The 12434-nt window shown below is 40.4% G+C and overlaps 1 protein-coding gene across 1 annotated transcript; it reads left to right on the top strand.

Moving 5' to 3' along the window:
* Nucleotides 1-3446: 3446 nt before the first annotated feature.
* On the top strand, nucleotides 3447-10945 carry LOC142373056 (uncharacterized). Its single transcript, XM_075456118.1, has 9 exons — nucleotides 3447-3889; nucleotides 5092-5355; nucleotides 5513-5560; nucleotides 5718-5899; nucleotides 6067-6163; nucleotides 6612-6959; nucleotides 7062-7212; nucleotides 7575-7702; nucleotides 7976-10945. The coding sequence occupies exons 1-9, from the start codon at nucleotides 3851-3853 to the stop codon at nucleotides 8306-8308; spliced, it is 1590 nt and encodes a 529-aa protein (XP_075312233.1). The 5' UTR covers nucleotides 3447-3850; the 3' UTR covers nucleotides 8309-10945.
* The last annotated feature ends 1489 nt before the right edge of the window (nucleotides 10946-12434 follow it).

The following is a 12434-nucleotide window of genomic DNA, read 5'->3' as shown; positions in this document are numbered from 1 at the left end:
CAATTTGAGTGTAGTTGAGAGTATACATGCAGGAGTGATTCAATCCCCAACCACATTATCTGGGTGGTAGTCCGTCTTTCAGAGCTTTGATGCCATACGATACTGGTTAGACTAACATAATAGTTTGTTTCTTTCCTAGAGTCATTTAAACATGGATAGATTTTACTTTGGAAATGACTGCAATGTAAAGCATACCACACTGCCAATTAACTGTGGGTGCTGTACTCTTGCTGAGGAGTAGGCCTTTTCAACAGGATTTACAACACGTAAGTCAACTAGCATATAATGCACCTAGCGAGGATTATTGCTTGTTTGTATATTCCTTTAAAATGGCCCAAAAAGTTCTCCCAATATGTCAAGTGCAACTCAGAGTCTCTGAGTGAAATTGTCTTTCAGTACTCACCCTTTACTGTTCAAGAACAAGGGGATGTTTATGTTTATGTTTATGTTTATGCATTTTGGCAGGCGCTTTTATCCAAAGCGACTTACAGTTTGGCAGGTAGAGTAAGGGGTCTTGCTTAAAGGATAACTGCGGTATTTTCAACATTAAGCCTCTTTTCTGAGTCGTCTGCAATGTTTTAGAACCCCCCTCACCGCTTTTTTGATGTTTACTGCTGTCTCCGGTATTTGCCTAATTTTAATTCATCTCAACCTGCTTCAGAATGGCAAGTCATGTGCATGTCCAAAAAGGTCCGTAAAAGCACCATAAATGTCCGTTTTCAAAATCATCAACCCACCGGAGTGGTTACTGGTGTGCACTGGTAATCCATATCAAATTTTGTTGCGAAAAGTTGCTTCTGTCGTGTTTTATTTGGCAGCTCATTCATGCTCGCACTATTTTCTTAGCCCCCTCACAGCGGTGGATAAACTTCCGCTATCAACGTAATATCAACGAACATCCAGTCTTCAATAGAACTCAATGGGATTTACAAAATGTCAAATAAAACACGACAGAAGCAACTTTTCGCAACGAAATTTGATATGGATTACCAGTGCACACCAGTAACCACTCCGGTGAGTTGATGATTTTGAAAACGGATGTTTATGGTGCTTTTACGGACCTTTTTGGACATGCACATGACTTGCCATTCTGAAGCAGGTTGAGAAGAATCAAAATTAGGCAAATACCGGAGACAGCAGTAAACATCAAAAAAGCGGTGAGGGGGGTTCTAAAACATTGCAGACGACTCAGAAAAGAGGCTTAATGTTGAAAATACCGCAGTTCTCCTTTAACCCTGTAAGACCCACTGTTGCAGAATTACAACAATTTTTGCATCCCCCCAAAAAACTTTTTTTTTTGTTTTTTTTTTTGGTTCAACCACATTAACATACTCATTTGCTCCTATTGTTCAGTCTCAGAAAGCTTTTGGGTCACACATTTGTATATAAGGCCTGCCCTCAGGTCGAGAAGTCACACAACCTCCAGATTTTTGAGAGAGCATCAACCCCTTCATTTACTGGACTGGATTTATCTGATTGAAGTAAGTAAAATGCTTTAAATATTTTTTTTTTGTGTTTATTACAGTGTCTAGAACAGGGGTCTTCAACGTTTTACAGGCCAGGGACCCCCAAACTGATGGAGAGTTGGAGCAGGGACCCCCCTACTTTTTAAATGGCATACAATTGTGTTTTCTATTTAACGGGGCCTAGTGCCGTGTATAAACATAGCTACTCTGTTATTGTACATTCAATACTAAGCTATTCAAATAATACACAGGTTAATATATTCATGTTTTTATTTTAAACATGTGCAAGGTACAAGGTGGCCGTGCCACTGCCATTTATAAACAAACATCTTGCATACGACAATGAGCTATTCAAATAATCCACAGATTTTGACTTTAAACATGCATGTAGATGGGACATTGAATCCTCAAACCATCTGTGGATGCATATGCCAACTATGCGGTCGCTTAGGGCCCCCACGCCACCAGGGGGCCCCGAGAACAATTTTGAATTTAATTTTGATTACAACTTTATTTTTCTGTAAGATAATGTGAATGTCATTTGATTCTATTTTGTATTTGGATTTTGAACATTTTGCACACCATTGCACATCTGAAAGAAATTAAACTATTTAACGTGTTTACTATAAATGCAGTGTCCAGCCTGCTGATGTTACTTTCAAATAGTTAAATTAATGAGCCATACTTATACATCACTCTTTATGTAGAAGTTAATTAAACCATATTTATGAGTTTGCTGACACCTGTATAATGTAAGATGATTACAAATAATGCTAATGATTGTGTGTAACGGACCCACAATCTCAGCTCCAGACTGGAGCTGAGGTGATGGTAGGGCAGCCCCAAATGAAATTCTGCTTAAGGCCCCATAAATGCTTGGGCCGGCCCTGTGTGGATGGCACACGTTTGCACACAATTTGTGAGAAAAAACTGTTTAAAAAAAAATATATATATATTTATATATTTTTTTTAAATAATTTTTTTTTTTTTTTTTAAATCTAAACAACCAAATATTTCGCGACCCCCCTGCAGTACCTCCGCGGACCCCCTGTTGAAGACCTCTGGTCTAGAACGTGTCTGTATTGAAGGACTTGGGCTTGGTATTTTTGGGCAATTTATTTAGGCCTATTTACTTTGTAGTGTGTAGAAAGTAGCCCATCAGCGCCCCCTTTGGTTAGTAGTAGGTACTGCAGGTTAGACTTGCCCAGTCATGTTCCTTGTTAATTTCCTTCATTCTCAAGATAGCAGCTCAGTGGAAGGATGTTTGCAGAGACAATCTGTTTGATATCTTGTGTTTAGTTCGCCATCCACTGGTTTTTGTGTTCTGTGTGCGTCCAAGGAGAAGTAAGTCGTCTACTAATATGATTATTTGTAAATATATTTTAGTATATTTGATGTTAGTTGGTAAGTGTAAGTGTGATGTCCAGACAACCACATGGTAATGTTAATAAGGGATATTTTCTGCTTTCTCTGTTTGTAGAACCACACAGTAACAGTAAAACCCACGTATATGTAAAGATTCCCTTTGATGGTTAATAAATCTTCAAGAAATGGATCTTGTGCATTTTGACTGATGCACCACAGCGGTCACAATTCTCCCAACCAGTTTTGAATATAAATATTGGAATCCCTCATTACAAATTTGGTGCCGAAACCCGGGAAGAGTGATCACTGTGAACTTTGAAAATGTTTCCATATGAGAGGAGAGATATGACTACACCTGCTGATGATCGCCCCCGACGTCAGATACGTCCCCCAGCATGGATGGATGATTATGAAGTGCAGCTGCCACCCATTGATAGACCTCTGTTCGCTACAGCAGCTCCAAGCCAGTTTGATCTCCTAACCCAGCAACCATACTACAGTCAGGAGAGGCGTGGAGACATCTCTGCCCCACCTGTGCTCTCTAACCCGTGGACCCCATCGTATGATGCCCGACCAAAGTATCCCAGAGATTCAGTGTACTCGGGACCCCACACTCTCAGAAAAGATGAGTTAAAAAATGACACAAAAAATGTGTTGTCACATATTAACACATGTTGTGTTGGAATCAGCACAACATGTGTTAAGAAGCTCAAAATCTTAACACATTTTGTGTACTGGACAAGTTAACACAACTGTGTGTTATTTTAGTGTACAGGGCGGGAATTTTTTAATTAGCCTCTAAGCTTTATTCATAGAGATAAATGTGACAGTACTATTTTTCAACCAAGACATGTTTCAGGCAAACACAAAACAACAGTTTGTCACAGACATCTAACCATAGACTGTAACAAAAGTGCCAGCCGGGAGCCTTGCCCGTGCGCTTGTGCCCTGGTTAACCCGTGCAAAGCAGGTTTGAGCTTGAGCCAAGGTTTACCGCCACATTCGAAAAAGGACTTGCGATGGAGGCTGCTTCTCTTGGGATGCACTACGACCCCTTGGTAAGTAATCATTAATATATTATATTAATGTGCTTCATCAAACTGTAAAGTGTCAGGATAAACCTGGAATGTAAATAATCCACTAACTCAATTGAGTTTTTAACAGTATTTCCGATCAAATTAATCTTTGTTCAGCTAGCCTAACATTACTGAGGTAACGTTAACGTTAGCTAAGTTAACAGGCAAAAGGCAGACGTCTAATTTGGTTATGACATTTATATATTTAGCCTAACTACACTAATGCTGTCGAACACGACGTAAAAAATAATTGGCAACACAAAATAGTCGCCGCTTGTCTAAACTTGGCATTAAACGGGTGAAATCGTTTACATTTATGCCAAGTAGTTGTTAGCATTAACGTACGCTAACCGCCATTTTGATAACGGTTACAGGTGCATTCCTTCAGTATTTGAAAGTCTTCGGTCGCTTCTTTTATTTGAAATAAACGGTCGGTTTAGTCATTGCGACCGTTTATGGTTTATAAACCGACCGTTTATTTCAAATAAAAGAAGCGACCTAAGACTTTAAAAAACGGGGGGTGGGTCGTCAGTCATGTGCATCATGTTTTAACACTATTTTAGCCATTTAGCTCCTATTAACGTTATCGTTTGTTCTGTGGTAACGTGTCTCATATGCTGGCTCATGTACTGTGTGAATGACATGGACTGAAGCTGCTACAGGCAGTCTGACTGACGGCTCACACACAGGGCTGCGTTGGCTTAGCTTAGCTTGCTGCCCGGGGCGGCATCGCGGAGGGTGAAAAAAAAATTGTCAAGAAAAAAAAAATGAGGGTGGGGTGGAGTGGGGGGTATTCGTGGTAACGTTTCGGCCATAGGGGTGCAGGCGCCCGGGCCGGCATCGCAGGGGGGGGGGTGTTAGAAAAAAAAAAAAAAAAAGATCCAAAAAAAAAAAAACACCTGTGAAAAGAAAAAAACGAGGGGGGGTGGGGGGTATTCGTGGTTACGTTTCGGCCACAGAGGTGCAGGCGCCCGGGCCGGCATCGCGTGCGGGGGGGGGGGGGGGGTTGAGAGAGATAATTTTACAGCCACGCTATTTTCATTATGAATTTATGTTCATGAACACAAAAAAAAAGATGGCTGTAGCCCTAATGGGTAGCCAAGGGTGTCACCCAATACAGGGTGTCTCTATAGGTTGTGTTGGTTATTCAAATTATCTAATTGTAGCTTTCCTTTTTCCTATAGAACACACAAGACAACCCACCCACCAGCAACAAAGTTCTTGTCACAGTAATCAGAAATGACATAGAGGTGTCAAAAAGAGTCCTCAATGTGACTGGGACAGCTGATCTCATAGAACAAACTCTATCCCAGCAAAGAGACAGTGTATTCCACCGGCTGTTAAAATACAATCCAGAGTTCAACGACTACATTGATGGTGATGATGATGAGCCCCTGAAGCACCTGGATAGATACCAAATCATCTTGATGGAGGCTAAACAAAATGAGGTACTCTTTGCTTCTCAAATCTCACAACATACTTTTGGTGCGACTCATGGAACTACATTGAATGTCCTGTACCTAATTTTGATTGTGAGTATTACCAGTAATGGTCACACAATCTTAACAATTAGCATTCCAGTAATGACAAATTTTTCTTTCAAAGGCTGAACCATTGAATGCAGGTGAAGATCATCAAAGTGGGCTATTGGAGGTATTTACAGCATCTAATGATTACAAATTGATACAATGGTAGAATGTACGGCTGCGGGATATGAGGGGAAAAGTCTGATCACAATAAATTTATTTATTCTGTGTTCTATTATGTATTAGGGGCCATAATGCATTATGTGCTTTATCTGCTTTCACAGAAAGAGTCTCTAAGACAAACTGATAGTGTGCACAGCTTTGATGCTGCAGGTTTGATGGCACTAATCAAGAACAAAGCCCCAACTGTACTTGTTGAATATGAAAAATCTGGAACACTCTCTCTCACATCCCGAAAACTCCTTGTAAGAACAGCTGTCAGCAATCTGGTTGAGCGACGGGGATTGTGAGTTCATTTCGCATCATCTACATAATTCAAGTGCATGTGCTCTAAAAATGTTTTTTTTTTTTTTTTTTGCATTGATGAGCTCTGTTTGTATATTGTCACTCATACTGGCAGTGCCAAAACATATCTGATGTATTCTTCATTACAATCCTTAATTTTGATTACAGTTACCCCTCCAGTGCTGACAAGCTGATGTTGGCCAAAAGCATGATTGCAGTCTTCCCATCACTCATGATCAAGATACAAGAAGAGAACGAAGGATTTGTAAGTGTTATCAGATTTTTTTCAGTAGATGTAAAGTAACATGCTATGCAAGAAAGGGCAGCAGCGTCTATACTGCGTCAGGAAACTGGCAAGGTTCCATGAGGACAAATCTTTAATGACTTTGTTTTATTGATCTTTTATTGAATCCATACTGCCATCGGCTGGTACTCCTTTCTTAATGTTAAAGTGATACTCCGGAGTAGATTCAACCTGGGGTCATTTGAACCGTGATATCCAGCCAAGTAGCCCACCCGCAGTTTTTTCGATATTGGCTGAACATCAGCTGAGTTGCATTATTTGTTTTTAAGGTGTCTTATACTGCAGATTTCTCCATCTTACCTTATTTGTTTACCCCCCCTCCCCCTTTTTTAGGTGTTTTTAAATGTTTTTATATATGTTCTGTGTTTTTTAAATGTTTTCATGTTTTTATTTTTTATAAATGTTCCAGGAGCACTTATATGATCCAGTGTCCCACTGTGGATTCATTGAGATGAAACTGAGGAACCTGCGGAGAAGCCTTCATGATGATCAGAGACGCTATCGCAAACGTAGGAGGTCAAGTGAGGGTTCTGCTGGAGCTGTACTGTTACAAGTAATTGCAGAAGGAGAAGACGAGTCTACGCAGGATTGGATAACGGCCACCAAAAGGATGAGACCATCTCCCGAGAACCTTACATCCATCAAAATGGGCATGGAGAAAACTTTCAACAACCGAAGGCTCTGGATCACAACTCAGTCACCAACAGTAGTGGAGATTTTTCAGCAGTACCCTCGCTTTGTAGACCTGCCATATTTGGTAAGTTTTCAGCACGTTGTATTGTAGCAATATTGACGCCCATGGCATTAGAAAACCTAATCAGTATTTGAACATGAGCTAATAGGAGTTGCAACTCCTCAGTTTGATTCAGAGTTTGCGAGAATGTTTCCTGGCAAAGAAAATCAATTCCTTCGGAAATGGGAAGGACATATTGTTCCCAAACTCCTGAAAGTGGCCAGACTGGAAAATGAAAACGATCCTGATGTTCTTTCAGCTGGTGAGGAGAGTGATGGTAAGTTCAGTTAGCCTCCTGATAGAATATGAATCTATCATTTTTATTGGATGGCCAGTAGGCTTTTGCCATATTCTTTTTAAACCTCGTATTCCTAAGGTTATTCCTAGACCCTCATGAACATGGTATATCAAATTGTGTAATTTTGCGTCATATTCCCACTAGGGATAATAATTACATTACATTAAAAATTACAAAAAATATTTTGATTGAGTCTAAATTCAAGTTATTTATATTTACCTTTCTAGACACACTGAAGGTCAGAGTACATAGGATAAAAACAGCAACAGGTTAAAAACTGTGGTTTGGGGCACAGCTTTGTCAATAACTAACTGTATATCTGCCGATTTCTCCCTCTTCAGAGTCACGTTGTCTCAGAGCTCTTAAGTCACTCACCAGTTTTCTACCTCCGACTGCAACTGGGAGGAACAAAGGCTGGTCCAAGTGCAGCGTGAAATCAGCCTTGTCATATATCCTGGAGGTGAAACAGGTAAACTGCTGACAAACAACCCTTTGCTGTTATACCCCAGACCTTTGGTTGTAAAAAATAGAATCTATTTATTTTAGTCTTTCTGTGGTCTGAATGTTAAATGGATGAATTCATAATTATGTGTATCAACAAATTAATTACTATGTGCACAGTAGTTCTCAGGACAAAACCAGTATGAGTATTGATGGATGTGTCAGAATAAATAACAATTTACATGTTAAAATGCTTAATTTCATTTCCAAAATAACAGTTGATATATTTTTGTCTTCCCAGACTGGAACAAGTATCCCCAGCCTCTACCAAGAACAAACAGCAGGAGCAGCAGACGTGCAACAACCGAAGCTTGTGTGTCTGGGAGATCCATGTTCAGCAGCACAATATATTATTGTGGCAAAGCATGACAAAGTTGCCATCCCTTTACAGGACGAAGGACTGACATGTGCCCTGGACAAGTTGTTCAAAATGTTGTGGGTCTGTAATGTAGCCTATCCTGTCCAACTTAACTCTGTGTATTCTTTTATTGAGCATGTTTACGACTTGCCCACCTCAAGACCAAAGAGATCAAAAGTTTTGGAGTTGATTGCCAAGCTCCATGCACTAGAATAGATTAAACATGTACACGTGTCCCAAGTGCAAAAAGTCAATTTCAAACAGTGTAAGGACACTGATCAGACATCTTAGGCAAGTTCACGCAGTTTCAGATGCACAGGAATATACAATTGTATGTAGTCAAAACCATTGTCAGAGAACGTATCATAATTTCAATTCATATGCCAGACATCTCAATAGAGAACACAATTCAGTTGCAAACCCACAACATCAAGAACAAGTTGATGTAAGTGATGTGTTGGAGGATGTCTCTGTGCCATCTTGCAGTCATGCTATGGACACTTCTGAAACTAATTTGACAGCCACTTCCAGGGATCTTCAATTTTCAGACCACCGTGAGTGTGCCGCATCATTTGTTGCTAAAATGTACTCCTCATCAAATGCCACCTTGACTGATGTACAGAAAAGCATTACATGCACCAAGGAACTACTTGACAAGACATTGGATTCTTTAAAAGAGAAAACTGCATCTGTGATTAACAGCTACTCTATATCAAATGATGATGAAGCTGTACAGTCTTTAATGCAAGATTTTGAAAATGCACGAAGTATGTTTTCAGAGGTCGATACTCCATATAAAATGTGCAAATATTTTTCTGAAAAACACTCCCTTGTCAAGCCCACAGAAATTTTCTTAGGACACAGACGCGACACTGCAAGAAAGCAGGGAAAATTTTCTCAAGTACTGGCTGCAGACACTTTCCAGTACATTTCAATTATTGATACCATAAAGTTCCTCTTTGGAAGTGAAAAAATGCAGAAACTCTATAAGCAATCGACAAAAAGTGTTGATGGTAAAATGCGAGATTATTGCGATGGCACACATTTTGCGAATCATACATTATACAACAGGTATCCCAATGCTCTACAAATCCAAATATATTTTGATGATGTGGAAACAACCAATCCTCTGGGGTCAAAAACTAAAATTCACAAAATGGGAGCTGTTTACTTTTGTTTAAGAAACTTGCCTGTGGAATTGAACTCCTCCCTTGCAAACATCCACCTCTGTCTACTCTTTAATTCTATCGACCGGGAAGTCTATGGCTTTGACAAAATATTTGCACCTTTTTTAGATGACATTCGAAGACTTGAAACGGATGGGATGGAGGTTGAAATTGAGGGTCAGATTTCTGTGCTTCATGGTACTATCTGCCTTTTGACCGCTGATAATCTGGCTTGCCATTCACTTGGTGGGTTTTTAGAGAGCTTTTCAGCTAACAGATTTTGCCATTTTTGTCTAACTGACAAACAAACTGCCCAGTGTGTGTTTGATGATGATCACCAGGAGTTTCGTGACAAAGTAAACTATAAAGAGCATGTCTTGCAAAATACTCCAAGTTTAACAGGAATAAAAACATCTTCCTGTTTAAACTCACTAAACTATTTTCATGTTACTGAAAATATTTGTGTGGATGTTATGCACGACATTTTGGAGGGTGTTGCTTTAGTTGAAGTAAAACTGATGTTAAAATGTTACATTTATGAAGACAAGTTGTTCACTTTGGACCAGTTTAATGACAGATTACAAAGCTTTGACTATGGTGTTGCAAATGAAAAAAACAAACCAAGTGTTATTTTTAACTTGAGAACATCAGATAATCCTATAAGACAAACAGCAAGTCAGATGTGGTGTCTCTTGCTCTTTTTACCTTTTCTGATTGGAGATTTTGTCAGTGAACATGATCAACATTGGAAATTGTTTCTTCTCCTCAGAGAAATATGTAGTATTGTATTTTCTCCAGTTGTCAGTGTTGGGCTTTGTGTCTTTTTAAAGCAGTTGGTTATTGACCACCATGATTTGTTCAAGATTCTTTATCCAGACAGACCACTCACCCCAAAACATCATTTTATGACTCATTATTGGCGTATGATGATAAAGTTTGGCCCACTTTTAAAATTATGGTGCATGAGATTCGAGAGTAAGCATGGCCCTCTGAAAAGACATGCTCATGTTGTATGTAATTTCATAAATATTTCTAAGACATTGGCTTATAAAATGCAGGTACAGAGCATGTACAACTGGAAGTTTAGCAATCCCCTGAACCAAAAAATGACGGTCACAAATGCCTTTGCAGTCATGGTTGGATCGTTGAAAAAATGTGATTTGTTAATTGAAAATCTAAATGCACTTGGCCAAGATATCAGTACTTGCAGCATAGTACACGTGGCCCACTCTGTCTTTTGTCTTGGTCATACATACAAAACTGGTTCTGTTCTTGTTTTAAATTGTGATATAAGGGGAGAGCGTCTATTTGGAGAGATTGTGCACATGGTTCTGAATTCTGAAAATGAAGAGGTGCTCTGTTTTTTAAGAGTTTTAACGGTTTCATATTTTGATGAGCACATGTGTTCATATGTTGTGCAAAGGACGAATGAATATGACGTTAAAGATGTGAAAGGGTTACCAGACACAAGACCTCTGGACATCATTTCCTCTTCAAGAAATCGTTTATTTTTAAATCCTAGATACAAATTGATTGTTTAATTATTTGCCTGTGACATCTATGTTGTTTACCGGTCTTCATGCAGTTAATGATGGTGCGCCTGATGTTCCTGCATGATGATTTGCTGGTCTGCTGGTTTGCTGCCCTGATTATAAGTGACATGTTAAATAAAGGTCACTTAATACAATTTCAGTCTATGCATTTTTTAATATATATATTTTTAAAGCATTTTAACCCTAGATTTCTATTCTAGAAAAAGTATTAATAACACATTTGTGTGTCTTTAGGGTCAACACATTTTGTGTTGGCTTTAACACACCTTTTGTGTAAAATATTGATAACACATTATGTGTTGTTTTCTAACACATTTGTGTGTCTTTTTAGGGTCAACACTTTTTGTGTTGGTTTTAACACATCTTTTGTGTTAAAATATTTAACACACAATATGTGTTGTGTTCAAATTAACACAAAATGTGTTGTCCTTAACTAGACACACAGATGTGTTAGAAAACAACACATGTTGTGTTACTTTTAACACATCTGTTTTGAGAGTGCAGTATCATAGCACCCCTGATCCACGGTTTATCGGAGCACCACTAGACCCCTCACCTGCAATGCAAGAGGAGCTGCGCCAGGTTAAGGAAGAGAATCGCAGGCTTCAGGCCACTGTAATGGAGATACAAAGGCAGCTCAACGCAAGTAAACAGTCAGACATATCCCTGCCTCCTCCTCCCCCCTCTCTATTGTCAGACCCTGTCACACAGTTACCAGCACGCATACCGCCAGCGCTACCCAGGGATGCCTTGGATCGCAGCCTCTCACAGCCAGCTGCACAGGCCACTCCGGCGCCCACACCCCCTATGCGTGTAGCTGTCAAGGACGAAATTGAAGATGGAGAATGGCCTCCTCCTCCCCCACCTGTGGCCGAGGACGGCACGCCGTATCCATCAGCAACAGTTCCTCTGCCAGTGCCTCTAGTGGAAGAGCTGACAGCCTGTCTTAGGAGGATGGGGAGGGCCCCAGAGCACCCACCAAGGGTACCAACACCTGATTACTGTGAGCTATATTCTGAAGCGTCTGTGTTGCAAGGGCCCACTCACCGGCCACTGTCTACTCAAGCTGAACCTATGCATCTCAACACTCTACGCCAAGCCCCATTTAGTGACCCAAACCATGAGGATGCCTATGCCCACCGACAGAGAGAGAGTGTCTATAGGGGGCCTAAAGCTACCATCCCAAACTTCACTAAAGGGGACCCCCGTGAGTTTAATAGGATGAAAGACTCCCTTGAGAACCTCCTCCCTGCAGATGCTACAGAAAGGTTTAAATACCAAATACTTTTGGACCACCTTAAATTTGAAGATGCACTCCTCATAGCAGACTCGTATATGAACTCTCCCCAACCATATACGGATACCATGGCCTCACTCACAGTGCATTATGGGCAACCTCATCAGTTGGCGCTACGGCGCATTGCAGAGTTAATGGAGGCGCCCACCATCCGAAGCCAAGACGCGGCCGCCTTCAAGAGGTTTGCCCTCAGAGTGAGAGCCTTGGTTGGCATGCTCGACAAGCTTGGAGAAGAGGGTCATATAGAGCTGAAGTGTGGGTCGCACGTCACCAGGCTGATGTCCAAGCTCCCACAAGAGCGGTGTGCTGACTTCATGAAGTATGTG

Source organism: Odontesthes bonariensis, chromosome 22 (assembly GCF_027942865.1).
Source record: "Odontesthes bonariensis isolate fOdoBon6 chromosome 22, fOdoBon6.hap1, whole genome shotgun sequence".
Taxonomy (NCBI): domain Eukaryota; kingdom Metazoa; phylum Chordata; class Actinopteri; order Atheriniformes; family Atherinopsidae; genus Odontesthes; species Odontesthes bonariensis.
The sequence above is the reverse complement of the archived record's forward strand: the minus strand, read 5'-3'. Positions and strand labels throughout refer to the sequence as shown.

Excerpts from the sequence above, each read along its gene's own strand:
- LOC142373056 (XM_075456118.1), top strand. The coding sequence starts at position 3,851 with ATGGAGGCTGCTTCTCTTGGGATGCACTACGACCCCTTG. Across the intron at positions 5,561-5,717 it reads ATCAAAGTGGGCTATTGGAG|AAAGAGTCTCTAAGACAAAC; the intron begins GTATTTACAGCA and ends CTGCTTTCACAG. Across the intron at positions 7,213-7,574 it reads AGCTGGTGAGGAGAGTGATG|AGTCACGTTGTCTCAGAGCT; the intron begins GTAAGTTCAGTT and ends CTCCCTCTTCAG.